Here is a 15,633-nt window from a genome sequence, read left to right on the forward strand (position 1 = left end):
GGTCCTTTGACAAAACATATTAAATTGCTGGCTATTGGACCAAAGGTACAATTTCAGTTAAAACGTTATATTTTTTTATATTATTCTTATGTATTTTCATATTATTTATATTTTATATTATTTATTTTATTTTGACCATGGGCCAATTTGAACAGCAATTGTGGAAATCTGCATCTCTAAAACAGACCACTGGAGTTGAAAAGACTGCAATGCCCAGTATGTAGGATTGTCACTAAAGAGGCATAGAGAGGAGGCTGAGAGCTGATCTGAAGCTGCCAAGCCACACAGAAAACAAACTAGTGGCAATGTCTGCAGTGTGCTCGAACACCAGCATGTCTTCACAGGACCCACTAGCTCCAGGCAGACTGATGGCAAAGTTGCAAGTCACGTTAAAATGAAAGGGTTTTGTCCGGGTATCAGTAAAGAAAGGCTTGCATTTGTTCAGTGCATTTCACGCTTTCACCCCAGCGCATCCCAAAGCATTTTGCAGCCAATGAAGTAATGCAAGAAGTATGGCAGCCAGTTTGCACACAGTAAAGTTGGTTTGCTATCTGACTGTAATCAGTGGAGTGGCTTGGGGAAAAGCCCTGAAATGATGCATCTCCATTGCAGTAGCTGATTCAATGGTCTATATTTTAAATCATCACAACGAATAATTCCCCTCTCCCTCTTCTAATTCAGGTATCTCTTTGCTCTTCTCTTTCTCACAGTTAATTTTCAGAATCTTTTTGTTTAAACAGTAACACTGATCACATCATCAGGAGGAATAAACTGAGCAAGATCAACAAGGGGAAACTAACCTAATAAGCACATTTCCAAAAACCTCTGAAGCACAAAGTATGGAATTTAATACCTCCTCCAGGATGGGGAGTCATTTAATCAGGCAAGTAAGCACAGGGAGCCCATCACCTTCCCAACTACCCCCCCCCCCCCCAAATTACGTCAAGGGACAGGAAGGTCAAGGTTGGCCTTTCCACCCCCTAGACTAATTGAGGACCTTGAATGACTGCAGGCCTGTGGGTTCAGAGGGTGGGGGGAACCATATGCCCCCTGGAAGCCCCCACAAGCAGCAAGGGCTACCCCAAATGAAGACCTTCCCTGCCCTCCACACCGACCAACACGCCCCAACTGGCAGGGGCCTACATGACTGGCCCTGGTGAGACTGCCCCTGGTCTCAGGCCTACTGCACTTCTGCCAGTGGTGCTGCTGCCAACCTTCTGATTGATCAGCAGCTCTTGGAGGCAGGATCTTTGCTTCAAAGGCCCAGGAACACCACCACACTGGTCATTAAATTCAGCCCCATTTCTTTCATCCTCCAGGTGCCATGCCCAAGGGAGTGTTGGCAGCCATAGACTTCCATTGGAACAGTCTATGATTACTGCAGTGGTTTGCTGCTGCCTCTGGAGAAATTCTCCACTCTAGCACCTGGAATCAAGCATATTGGAAGGATTTACAAGCTGAAAATCAACCTTTGGCCACATTGTGAATACACTTTCTGTGGCCGTCAAGTCCTAGAGTGGGACTTGAACCTGAAACCTCTGGCCCAAAGGTAAGGATGCCACTAATGCACCACAAGACCTCCTTTTCTCATGTCTTTACTGATGTTAATTGGGTCCATATATCCTTTCAAATGGGTTTCTGAGAGGTTATTGGAAGAATTAGGAATATGAGAAGGCCGCTCAGCCCCTCAAGCCTGTTCTACTATTCAATGGATGCTCTGTATCTTAGTTCCATTTACCCACCTAGGTCCCATTGGTACTCATAAGCAAAACAAAATGGCCAATATATCAACAGCAAAATAAATCAACTCGTTTTTTTGTACTTTCAATTTTTGAAAAGCATCCCAATGCAAAGTTTAATATTCAGTTGACAGGGGTATTCCTCTCAACCTGTTGTCACTTTCAGTCATGACTGAATGCAGTCCATTTTGAAACAACATACATATGAAATGTTTTCTACATTAATTTTTAAAAGGCAAATCCATGACCACTAAAATACAGCAATCTATTGTTTCAAAGCGCACCAAAACAAATTAAATTAGAATGACTTTGCCTTTGGCGTAAAACTTACTTACCATGTTAATTGATGAAACAGGCCCAATGCTGTTCACATAAATATCAACATCTATCATAGTTGGTTTCACTGTTAAATAAGGGGAAACAAAAGCTATATGTTAATAAACAGCAAAAGGGCAGCCTCTCTGATTAATGTCTACATTTTATGTTATCTTATTAACACCTACTTACACCCACATCTGTATCAGCTATAATAAAGATATTTTAACTTAGAGAAAAAGAAAGAACTTGCATTTATATAGCTATGTAGCATATTTAAACAGTGGTGTAGTGGCAATGTTGTTAGACCAGTAATCCAGTGGCCCAGGTTAATGTTTTGGGGGCATGGGTTCAAATCCCATCATGGCAACCATTTAATAAATCTGGGATATAAAGCTAATGTCAGTAATGGTCACGTGGAATTACCTGGTCCAGCCTTCATATGACTCCAGGTCCACAGCAATGTGGTTGACTCATAACTCCCCTCTGAAATGGCCTAGCAAGGGTAATTAGGGATAAGCAACAAATGCTGGCCTAACCAGTGACATCTACATCCCATGAAAGAGTAAAGGAAAAAAAAAGACCTATTCAGAAAGCCTTCATCATCACTCTGGCTGAAATCAATTGATTCAGCACAGGCTTGAAGGAAGCTTTAGATTCAGTTAGGCTGTGCTGAATCTAAAACTTTACAGTTTGTGCTGTGCCAGGTTTCAGTGGGAGCAGCAGCTGCAGGGTGCCATGTTTGGCCTTCATTTTCCTAGTCTAGGAAGGAAAGGGTAAATGAGTTTCCACTCCTGATACTTTTCTAGAGATGCTTGCTTGAAAGGTGCAGTGAGAACTCATAACCTTCTGACACAAAGGTGAGAATGCTACCACTGTGCCACTGCTGGACTTCCAAAAGTGTTTTACAGCCAAGAAATATTTTGCAAGTTTAATCATTGTAATGTAGGAAACACAGTGGTTATTTTGCGCATAGCAAAGTCCCTTGTACAACAATGAGATAATGACCAATTAATGATAAAATGAAAAGATAATGTGGTAATGATATATTAAAACATTGGTGCTGATAGAGTGACAAATATTGGCCAGGAAAATAGGAAGAGCTACTTTGCTCTTCTTTAGATTTGTGCCATGAGATTGTTTACATTCATTTGAGAAGGCAGATGAGGTATCAGTTTAACATCTCATCCAAAAAACAGCACCTTTGGCTGTGCAGTACTCCTGTGTCAACTAAGATTATGCACGCAAGAGCCTGGCATGAGACTTGAACCCATAATCTTCTGTCTCAAATGTGAGTGCTACCACTGAGCTACTGCTGACAATAAAGCTCATTTAAATTTATATCTTAATAAAAGCAAACACTTATTATTGGAGAATCTCCTTCTGTCTGAATATTATTATATCATAGTATTAAGATGAGGGTTTGTATTGTTTTTTTGTTTGTTATAAAGAACATTTTCTAACTTTATTTCACACGGCTTTGTCAATTCACCCATTGTCACAAGCCCTAGAAACTGATGTAATTCAGACAGTAAACCTTCATTGTTTCTCTGCCTGAAATCAACTGATGCAGGACAGGCTTGGAATTAAACCTAAGAAAGTTTTAGGTTCAGTTAGGCTGTGCTGTGTCAGATTTCAGCGGGAGCAGCCTGTGGGGGTGCCATGTTTGACCATAGTCTTTCTAGTCCAGGAAGCAAAGGGTAAATGAGTTTCCACTCCTAATACTTTCTAGTGACGGTTGCTTGAAAAGTGCAGACACATGCAGTGAAGACAGGGCCGGCCTTTAAACAGCACCTCCCAAACCGTCCACCATTTAGAAGGACAAAGGAAATAGGCACATGGGAAAACCATCACCTGCAAGTTCCCCTCCAAGTCACACACCATCCTGACTTGGGAATGTATCAGCATTCCTTCCCAGTCATTGAATCAAGACTCTGGAACTTCCTACCTAACAGAACTGTGGGAGTTCCATCATGGACTGCAGTAGCTCAAGAAGAAGTCCCACCGCTGTCTCCTAAAGGGCAGGGGTGGGAAATAAACGCTAGCCTTGCTATCAACACTGATATGCCAAGAATAAATTAAAATAAAAAGCTAGGCTGTTTTGTCCTACACAACTATATGTTGACTCTTCCCATTGCTGGCACATGAAGTTTGATCACTTGACTCAGGATCTCGAGTGCTAATGGGACAAATCTTAACATTTGTTACTGAAGTCAGGACAGCATTGGAGAAAATTGGAAAAAAAATAAACGTGTTTTCTTTTTCCCATCTCTTTTTGGTTCTAAATCTTATTTGCAACATCCAACAGTGAAGCAATAGGGAATAGCAAGGGAACCGGATGTTAGGAATTGAGAAATTAAATATAATGTCAAGGCCTCAGATGTAAGATACTATCAAGGGTGAAACCTATTGGGAGAAGTGACCAGATAAATCAAGATTTAGTGTTAAATGACGAATGCAATGTAATGAAAATGAATGATTTCACCATTAAGATTTATGTCTCACTGTTAAATATGAAGGATGTTGCACTGAAAATGCTTACATTCTTGTTAAATCCTATCAAAGTCTAAACTAGTTTTTCAGAAAGTGTAAAGCTTAGATCAGGATCTTTATAAATTTCATATAAAATAGTAGGATTACAGATCTGTCTATCAGAGACTACATAACAACATATTCAACAATTAAATCAAAGGGATACCGACTGAAAGCTCCAATTTAAAACATTTATATTACACAGTGTTGATCAGACATCAGAAATAGGCTTTCATCTTGCCAAAATGAGCAATGCCTTTGCTGTATATAGCGTACAGGACATTACAAACGAAATAATTGGAAAACGTTTTATGCTTGCTTGGGTTAGGAAGTTTGTACAATAGGAATGAATACAAAATGGGTTGATAGATTAGGATTCCGTGCTTGGATGAGCTACGCTCTCATCTGAATTTTAAGCACAACTGATGCATTGGGCTAAATTCTGCATCTTTTGCACTTGTCAATGATGACTGACAGTAGATGTATTAGAAGTTATAAGAACAAGTTTACTAAATGGAATAAATCATGATTCAGAGCTGCATGAATTTTACGCCAAGTGCTTTAACAGGAGGAATACTTCTAGAAAATTATAGCAATTGAGGACTTGATGTTGTGTTTGTTAACTTTCTCTAATATTACTAAAAGTGTCGTCACATAGAGGTGTTACATTATTTAACTTTTTACTTGAAAATTGCATTAAATCCATTCTGGTGGCCAACAGAAAGCATCAATGTTTAGATTTTGATGTTTTATCTTCAGCAAGCAATGAATTGCATGGGCAGAATTTTACGTTCTCCTGCCAGAAGGTTTATAGTTGGGGGGAGGAGGGAGGGTGAGCATAAAATTTCTCAGGCGGCTTCCTGTCAGATTCCTACCTACCCCGATCTCTCCGCAGTTTTACCCTGGGTTGGGTGAGGCCTAGGCCAGCCCGCCTGCCCTTAAGTGGTCAACTATTGAACACTTGATTTTCTGTCTCAATTTTCAGGCCGGCGGGAGGAGTTCTGGGGCAAGGGAAAAGCCCAAAAATGAACCTCAGGCCTCAGGCAGGAAGGCGGGTGGTAGTGGTGGTGGTGGTGGGGGTGGGGGGTGGCAGGGGGCGTGGACATCTCTAACAGCAGCCCCCTTTTAATATCAGTTGCCCCACCTTAAAGGTCTGACCCTGGTGGGGGTCCTTCACCCATCTCTACCAAGACCCCATCCCCTCTGCCCGCTCCCCTGGGCCTCACGTGCCCTCCCCAGCCCAAGACCCCCAGACTTACCTGGTCCTGGACTCCCAGGACTTAGGCTCTGGGGACTGCTGCAGTCCCTATCCTGTCCACTGCAACTCATGGTGCTGCAGGGACTAGAGAGCTGATGGCCAATCAATCTGGCTGGCAGCTCTCTGAAGCGAGACTTCATCCTGAGTGAAGGGGTGGTAATCTCGCCTCCAGCCAATTAATACTTGTTGGAGCGTGAAACGGCTGCAGGGTCGGCAGTATCGGTGGGGATGTTTCTCCACTGGCTTTTCAGATGGCAGGAAGGAATACCCCACCATCCTAAAAACACTGGCCTGTGATACCAAACTAGCCAAGTCTCCAGGACATCAGAACTGCCGGTTAGATTAATTGTCTTAACAGAGATTTTTCAGTTGAATAATTGTGGGTGAGAAATTAAGATTGTTTGCACCCATTTTGGGGGTGTTATGACAGCCCACAGAACTCCAAAGTGGCTTCTGCAGTGTGCATGCACGTCTTTAGAACAAATAGCACTTGGTCCATTTTGGTGAAGGCATTAGCACACACGAAGTGAACAGGGTCCAGGAGTATACAGAAAAGGCAGATCATGGTGTGAATCAGCAGGCTTTGCTGATTTATGCCCATGATGCCACTTTGACACTCAATAAGCTATCTGACGCATTCTCACAAATGAAGATGGATTAACCAACAGGAAGAACCCTACTGCTACTGCCCCAACCAGTGTTCTTCTCGAAGGGAACACCAATATTTACAGGTTAGTTTCTGGTTGATTTCTTGTTGCTATTGCTATGATTCTACAAGTGTTTGGTGGTTTCTATAGTTTCTTAAAGTTGCAAAAGTGTACAGGGAGTGATATAACAGGTACTGAAGGAGGTGTTGCTAACTCCAAAGCTTTTGCACAAACCAGTTGCTCCCCAACATGAGTGCAGTAGAAGGCATTTCCCTTGGAGTAAAGCATGACTGGGAGAATGAACAGAGATCACACAGAACAGGAGAATCTGCTTGAAGTGGACAGGGAGAATGCTCTCAGCAGGGGGCCATCTCTGCCCAGGGTGTTCTAGGGACAATTTTCCTACCTGAACTTTAGCAAAGAATAAAAGTGTGAGCTATCTGCACTTCAGCACGGACACATTTACTGACATCTGACACCTGATGCAGCCGCAGCTGAACAGGGCAAGGATAGCATTGCTGATCATGGCAATGAATTCTTAATTCATCTGGCTCCTTCCAGGATCGAGCTGAAGTTATTTGCAATGTCTCGCAGTTTGTCATCCACTGTTGTGTAAAGGAGGTTACTGAGACTTTCTACTCAATGAGAGCTCACTTCATATTCTTCATGTAATAGGCACGTAGGCAAAGCAATCATATGGTTTCGCTGGGGTTGCAGGCTTCCCCATAGTGCAGGGTGCCATTGAGATATGCATATTGCTTTATGGGCAGCACAAGCCAACTCTGTTCTATATTGGACCCAAAACAGATTCCACCCCCACAATGTCCAGCTGATGAGTGATCATATGCTGGAGAGCTGCAGTAATCGACAGAGCAGGTATGAAGATTCAGGATGGTCCACAGCATGCCACCATGGGGGATAGCCCCTGTCACCAGCTATACTGTGAGAAGTTTGGAGTATGAGCAGGAAAAGGCGAATGAGGAGGAGGAAGAGAAAAGGAGAGGAGGCAACCTACAAAGCCCCCTTCTGGCCGGCTGGCTGTGAACTCATCCAAGATCAATGCCAGCAACCATATTGCCAATTCCCATTCACTAATAATCCCACGCTCTACCCTCCTGTCACTGACAATCACAGCTTGCCCACAGTATAAAAATAAAAGCAACTACAAAATAAACATTCCAAACCAAATTTGTACAAATGAAATTGTGTCACATTGTGTACAAAATTTATCTAATAACCCTTGTGCATTTCTTTAGTGCCTGCCTTCCATGTGCCTATTCCTTTTCTGGTGCTTCAATGCAGTGGCTACAGCATGGGTTAGGGTTAGGTGAGGGGCTGCAGATTGCCTTGGAGGATGACCTTGAGCAGCTCTGCGCCTAGAAGATCCAGTTACAAAGTGCAACATTTCAGTATGGCAGGGGACTAGGGCAGTCTGGACTGGCTGGCTGACCAGCATCAGCAATGCCACTGGAAGAATAGCAGGGATGGGGAAACAAATGGCTGTCTTCCTGAGAGATGACAGCAGGTTCATACCCCATGAAGCCACTGTCACCCCATTGCGGTAATACCTCATCAATCCTCAGAATTTTCAGGAGGACAGATTGCTGGTCTGCTGTGATATGCTGCAAGTTTCTTTGCACACTGTAATCCACAGTTATGATAGCAGAAGTCAGAGCTACCGTTGCAGTAGCTTCGGTGGCCTGTGCTGCAATGGAAGCTGCAATTTCAGTCATCAGACTCTGCATCATTGGTTGGGTCCATTAATGTGCGATGAAGTTGGCCACCAATTCCATGCTGGAGAGGATGGGCTCCAAGTTCTGCACAAAGCCCTGTGCAAAGCTGGTACTGGACTCCTTCACACTCCTTGACATTTACTACAGGCTTTCTGACAGACTTTGCAATGCACCAGGCATTCCACTCTGGCTATTCTGTACGCTGCCCCATGAAGTTCTCAGCTGAGTCCACACAGCAGAGCTCATGTGCGACATCGCCCCTCATGTGGCAAAACAACACATATATTACCTTCTCTCCTGCCCTTGCCCCAGGCCAATTGTGCCTGGTGTCTCACCATGTGCAGATTCCACCTCTCTACTATCCTCTAAATTATTCATCATGTCAGTTTCTGAGCTGGTGGCTGCAAGTGTGAAATAAACTGATAATGCTCTTTGTGATTAATGCCTTATTGCTCCTCCACTACATGGGCATTTTGCACTACTTGGGTATCTAAAAGAGGAAAGGCATAAGGGTAAGGTTGGGGTGTTGGAAAGGGAAGAGGGATTAAGTAAGGGATGCCTGCTTACACCATGCACAGTTTGCAAATCAGGAGAGTGTGGAATGAGGGGGAAATGATAGTGAGAATGAGAAAACCATCATCTTTCATGGTTTCAACCCCACTGCTAGCCATGGACTAAGCAATGGCATCCCAATAATGCCCAACACTGTGTCCTCAATGGGGGCAGTACATGTAGGTACACCTACCCCTCCAGTTAACTCCTGCTGCCTCTGCGTGTGTGCCACTTTGTCTGCAAAAGAGAGGGAGATGTGTCAGTGAGAGTCTTGAAATCTGTTTGTGTGATATGGCTGTTATACGTCACTGACAATGTGTTTGCAACTTGTGAGATATGGGTATGAGGGTGAGGCATGTAGCAGTGCTAAGTGTATGAAGGTGAGATGGTGTATGCGAGCATCAGGTATAAGTCCAGGTTGATAGAGAATGTTGGTAGTGCGTGAAGGGGGTGCGGTGAATTAAGGAATGTCTGATGTTACCAGTGAAGCAGGTAGGATATGGCATTAGAAGATGCATTCCCTAACCTTGAGAACTCCTGTGAGATCAATGAGCTTCTTGTAGCATTGCATCTAGGTCTCAGGGCCTGACTTCTGTCACTGATCTCCACAGACATCTGCTCCCACTGCTTTTTGACATGTGTCTGGAAAGCTTCCTGGTCAATTATGATTATGGCACGTTCCTCCTTTCCTCCTTCAGCAAGGCCTCAAGTGCAATATCTGAAAGCCATGGAGTCAACACTCTATCTCTCATGTTGTACCATTCAATGTTTAGGGAACATGTTCAAGGGGCTAAATGACCTACACCCATTCCAATGTTTCCCAGGCAGGTAAGATTCACTTCCTACACAACTAAAACACTGCTCTAGCCACAATGCATCCCTCTCTTTAAGAGATGCAGGCTAGATAAGCATTGTAAGATAGTTTTAAGTCGTGTTAGCCACTCATGATATTGGCCCCCCTTGATGTGTCCAGCCAATCATCAACAGCAGTTAGCACTGGCTGGATGCTGAAATCATTGAAATGAGCAAGAGGTTGGCATGCTGCCAACATTTCAGTCAATGAGCATGAATTAATTGTGCATATAGATGCCTGCACCCATTTTCAGAGCGATCAAATGTAGTGCACTAAGTCTTCACAATCACCCATTCTAATGGACTGAATTAGTTCAGTTAAATGTTGCTATGCAACAAAAGAATCCAATTTGACTTCCTTCTTAAATTACATCCATAAAATCATACAAAGTGAGCAGCCATCTGAAATTTGGTATCTTTAAATATCAACTGATAGAGTAATAAGATCTACATCATAGTGAAATTTGATGAAAACAAAACTTTCATCAGTTTAATTGAGCAGTTAGACTGGGAGAGCTCCATTAACTTCATTGCAGGCTGGAATAAACTGATGAAAAAGCATTTGGAATAAAAAGTGACTTGATGTTATTTGCGATCAGACTGCAAATACATTAAGAAAGTAACCAATTTAAACCTGCTTTGTCATTCTTTTGGTAGGACAATCTTCAAGGTGACCAAATGGCTATCTCGATGACTCAGCAAGGTTTTCAAGTCAGTAGCTAAACACATAACAATATGCCAGCTGCACACCAAATTATCTAACTTTAGCTGGGCTGGAAATAGGGTTGCTACAATTAACTACAGTACTCCTTGGTTATTTATTTATTTTTATTTGCTCATGAGATGTGAGCATTGCTGACAAAACCAGCACTTGTTGCCCATCCTAATTGCCCTTGAGGTGGTGGCGAGAAGCCTTCTTGAACTGCTGCAGTCCGTGTGGTGTAGGTACACCCACTGTGCTGTTAGGAAGACAGTTTTTGACCCAGTGACAATGAAGGAATGGGATATAGCTCCAAGTCAGCATACTGTATGGCTTGGAGGGGAACTTTTAGGTATGGTGTTCCCATGCTTCTGCAGCCCTTGCCCTTCCAGGTAATAGAGGTCGTGGGCTTGGAAGAGGCTTGATGACATGCTGCAATACATATAGATGGTACACATTGCTGCTACAGCACGTGGTAGTAGAGGGAGTGAATGTTTAAGGTGGTGGATGGAGTGCCAATTAAGTAGGCTGCTTTTTTTCTAGATGGTGTTGAGCTTCTTGCATGTCGTTGGAGCTGTACTTATCCAGGTGAGTGGAGGGTTTGTGCCTTGTAGATCATGTTTGCCCTATGCAAGTGAAATCAGTTGCCTCTTTTCATTACTTCATCCATCCCCCTCTCTCCTGTGTTAACAGTATGCAAACAACTTAGGCTAAAGACTGCATGATCCTTGTCTTGTTAATACTGTGCATCAGATGTCTTTTTCTGTTGGCCTGATGTCATTTAGATTTTGTTTTTAAATTGGCATTACATAATCCAAACACCTTGATTGACTACGTATTAATATGCCCACAAGGTACATTTTTCATTTGAGGCATTTTTCCATAATCTTTTCATATACTGAATATGGAAATATAGAAAATGTCTACAGCCCACAAAACAAGCCTGGCAGAGGTGTTCCTATTATGTCCCTTATTCAGTCTATTTTTTTCTCTACCATTTATATTGATGCCTTGTTATTTTCCATAGTAAAATGTGGAAAATATGTCAGCTGAGAATGCAGCGATAAAGGAACATTAAGTGTTTTACTGAAATGGGTTTGACAGGTTGCAAAACCTTTCAGATCATTGTTTCAGGTATGAAACTACTTACAGGGGCTAACAGAAGATTGAAGCGAAGTGTGAATGAATCACTAAGCTCACCAAAAAAATAGCAAAGTGCACAATATATATTTTGACAAAAAAAAATTAGCTTTATATTCTTTCAGTTCAAGTACAGACTCTCCAACAGGAGCTTTTGTTTATCCTGTGTGGTTTAGAGCCATTTTGTTGACATATTCAAACATCTTGAAACAAAATAGATGTTCATTCCACTTCTTTGCACTGACATTAAGTAAGATTTGTGATTACAAGTAAGAAATGTATCCTCTTCCCTCACGGTGTCTCTGCCTTACTTGGAGACACCACTAAGATTTCACATGAGTTTTTTATGGTTAAAGTGCTGTCATTTGAAATAATCTACATGACTCATAAATCATATATATTAAAATGCCATACCCAATATCCTGCCGTTGAGCTAGTTTAGTTCAGTGCACATAATTGTAGAATTACAGAATATTGCACTTGTTTATGTATTGGAAGTAAATGATGCACCCTTCCAATGATTAGTTTTTCTCATCCTGTCTACATTACAATTAGGTTGTACATATTTTTAATAAATCTAGCAAAATCTTTGTTGACAGATGCGTGATATTGAAATGCGCTAAATAATGGAATTTATGTTCAGTAAAAGAGCCAAAGTTGACAGTTCTAGTATTTGATTAGCAAAGTTCACTGAAGACTACTTCCTCGATCACTCTATTACCAAACTATACAAGCTATGTGATTCCATGTGTGATGCAAACCTTTCATAGCATTGTGTCACAGAGGTGAAATTAAAACACAACTCAGAATTTAGTGGCCATTATATTGGACTTGTTGTTGCGTGCAGATTTCAGAGAGAGGAAGAGAGAGAAAAACAAGAAGTGGCTTTGTATTGGTTATGATCTCAAATATCCAATGAGCCATTTTGCATCCTTTTAGTATGACAGCAACATTTGCTGATTAACATTTGCCACTGATACCTGAACTTCTTAGTTTCACCATCAGTCATGGTGTCAGCTGTGGCTCAGTTGGTGTCACCTCTGAGTTAAAAGGTTGTAGGCTCAAGTCCCACTCTCAGGATGTGAGCACAAAAATACAGTCCGATATTCGAGGTGCAGTGCTGATGGAGGTGCTGTCGTTCAGATGGGATTTTAAACCCAGGCCATGTCTAGTCCCTCAGGCAGAGGTCAAAGATTCCGTGTCACTATTTGAAGAAGAGTAGGGGAGTTCTCCCCTGTGTCCTGGCCAATTTACCCTCAACCAACATCACAAGAACTAATTATCAGGTCATTATCACATTGCTGTTTGTGGGAGCTTGCTGTGTGCAAATTAGCTGCTGCATTATAAGAGTGACAATATTTCAAAAGCACTTCATTGGCTGTAATTGGCTTTGGGACGTCCTGTGATGATGAAAGGTACTATATAAATGCAAATCTTTCTTATTTGTTTTCTTTCTAGCCAGTTGAAGTTGCAATAACTTTACAATGTTGTTCTGATGTATACATTCATGTCACATGACTGAAAGTAGTGGAATATTATGACTTGCTTTAATTTCAAGGTACGCATGATAATTCCTCTTTCAAACAAAGCACAAAACGTGGAGCATGTGTTTATGAAACAGCAACTGACCATCCGCAGCCACAGAGAGTCAAAACCTAAGTATTTACAGCAAAATAACTCCACCTGAGTGGGTAAGAGGTAGGACATGGATTACAAAATACCTGCTAGTACTCACTTCCAATGTCAGGGCGAAGTTTCTTGTCATATTCCTTCAGCAAATGGTTTAAAATCTTAGTTGCATCTCTATCTTGCAGTTTTGGGGCCAGCACCCACTTCTGATTGACTGTGAGATCTTCGTACTCATCCTCGTCGATCTTTCTCGAACTGTAAGATTTTATCTGTGTTATTGGTCTACAGATTGTTAGCTGTTCTAACACGGGCGGTCGGCACCAAGTTCAAACTTTGGCTCGATTGTACAATTTGTTTTAACAATTGAACGCAAAATTGCCAGCTTTCGTAATTAACTGAGGTCCCTCAAGTAAGTTTAAGTTTGTTCCCACGGCTGATGGGTTTTGGAAGGCGGTGAACCAGCATTGCAGTGACTTGCTCACACACCACTCCACAGAAAGCAACAGGTGCCCGAGCTAGGAAATGGGTCACATATCTGGGACACTGAACCAATACAGGTACATCTCCCCTAGCATCTGCACTGACAGTGTGCATCTGTTGCGCAACTTATTCCAAGTTCTCATCTTATCCCTTCAGGGCTGGGGAAGGGTTCTATATTAATATTTAATATCCCAAAGATCAAACTTCAACAACATACTTAAGACCCACGTTTTGAAAGCTCTGAATCTTGGCCTTCCCTTTGTCCAAAGGAAGGGGAGAAGACATTTGCAATTATAGTTACGCGTCCTCACAATGCAATGATCAGTGTTTTGATTTCTTGCTGGCGTTGTGCATTCTTTATTAGCCGAATCCTTACAACTGAAGAGTTGTCTGTGACTAACTGTCACTGCCTAAACCTAAACTGCAAATATTGCCCATATCACCCAGCTTTCGGTGGATTATTACTGTACCCAAAATGAAGAAGGTACCGCTAGGTACCCTGATGGAATAATAGAGAAGTCACAAACTGCATGTGGAGAAAACGCTACTTCCAAGTAGCTCCAATCTGTCCCAGGTAATTGAGCGTAAAACTGCAATCCACCGCAAACAATGCCAATCTGATTTTAGCGTTTCAATCTTCCACTTCATAAAAAGACAATAGCAGATCTGACAGTATTCTAATACAATCAGTGCTGTTTATTTACTGTGGTTACTGACTGAACGCTGGCAGAGGGATGGGTTCCAGTTCCCGCAGCATGGCCTCTGAAAGATTAATTTCCATCATTTCTCAATGCATTATCAAATGATGATGATTATTACATGCTCAGTTAACCCTACTCCGATTGCCTAAGGGTACTCGCCAAGGCACACAATTTTGTGTGATCTCTTATGGAAGATTTTGAGATTCAACGCAGCCTTTGGCTTTTCCATAGTTGCTCGGCATGTCTAAATCTGATCTATGCCGCTAACCTATTGGATCCCTTTAGTTTAAATACAGAATGAGGCAATGGAAATCACCCCATTGACAATGTGAGCGCATTTCTCCTTTAAGTATTTAAACAATCAGTCCGAAGCCTTAGGTTAAGTTCTGTTTTTTTTTACCCATTGCTTCTTGACTCGCTGCCCAGCCCCTTGTCTCTCTCGGTGCATGGGCAGCAAACTCGAGACTGTGCAAGATCCAAATTTCTTGCCCTAACCCCACAATCGCAATAAAGCTCAGGTACCCAGTCGGAACACCTGCACGAAGGCATCATACATTCAACTGCGACATCAGAGATAATGCTGGGGGTGGAAGGCGGATTGGGGGGGGGGGGGTAGAGGGAGAAGCCAGGCATCCCTGAAACCCACCGTTCCCCATTAGCTTCATTCTTCCGTCGCTGCATTTGAGAACTTTTGCATAAAAGGGAAGAGTCTCCATAGAACGACCAGGCAAACAAACAAAAACAAAAAAAAAAACCCAGCCATAAAGACAGGGCTGCTTATTTTAAATAATAATACTTGCTTACCACGCTTGGAAGACGGAAAGAAGTAAGAAAGCTGCCAGCAGTTTGGTTGGCATCGCTGAGAGAGAGAGACGCGAAGGAGAGAGCGAGCGTTCGGATTGCCCGAAAGTGGATTGGGGAGACAGGGGTGGAGAGAGAGAGAGAGGGAGAGGGTTTCTTTGCCTCCCCCCTGTAACCAGCAGCAGCCTCCCAGTATCTGTCACTTCGGAACCATCACGAAGCACGGCACAGATGAGACAGAGCGATCCGTTCAGAGTCAGCCATAAATCACACACATGCACCTCTGACAGGTGTTAGCGTTTGGACAGCTCCAAGCCTTTCCATCCAGCACCAAGTGGCTGACAGAGTGAAATGGCCCCTCCTAGGTCCAGAGCCCCTCTTCTGACGTTCTCCACTTCATTCGGGCTTTTTGCATTGGGAGAGAAAGTGGCGGAGCAGCGATCTCCAGCTGGCTCGAATTCCCACTTTACCCATTATTCCAACCGAGGGGAGTCCCATTGGGTTAACTGACGTCAGGCTTCACCGCAGGATCGGGCGATTAGTTTGAGGAGCCT

At 42.7% G+C, this 15,633-nt stretch overlaps 1 protein-coding gene across 2 annotated transcripts in view; it reads right to left on the reverse strand.

The window, feature by feature from the left end:
* Window positions 1-15,135, reverse strand: part of LOC121284106 (gamma-aminobutyric acid receptor subunit gamma-3) — a 661,993-nt gene extending 646,858 nt beyond the window's left edge. For both annotated transcript variants that reach the window (XM_041199197.1, XM_041199198.1), the window contains exons 1-3: window positions 15,083-15,135; window positions 13,204-13,352; window positions 2,075-2,142 (exon numbers count right to left, since the gene is read on the reverse strand). In XM_041199197.1, the coding sequence (XP_041055131.1) occupies window positions 2,075-2,142; window positions 13,204-13,352; window positions 15,083-15,135 (270 nt within the window). The remainder of the gene's footprint in view (window positions 1-2,074; window positions 2,143-13,203; window positions 13,353-15,082) is intronic.
* Between the last annotated feature and the right edge of the window lie 498 nt (window positions 15,136-15,633).

The sequence above is a fragment of the Carcharodon carcharias genome, chromosome 11 (assembly GCF_017639515.1).
Source record: "Carcharodon carcharias isolate sCarCar2 chromosome 11, sCarCar2.pri, whole genome shotgun sequence".
NCBI classification, from domain to species: Eukaryota; Metazoa; Chordata; class Chondrichthyes; order Lamniformes; family Lamnidae; genus Carcharodon; species Carcharodon carcharias.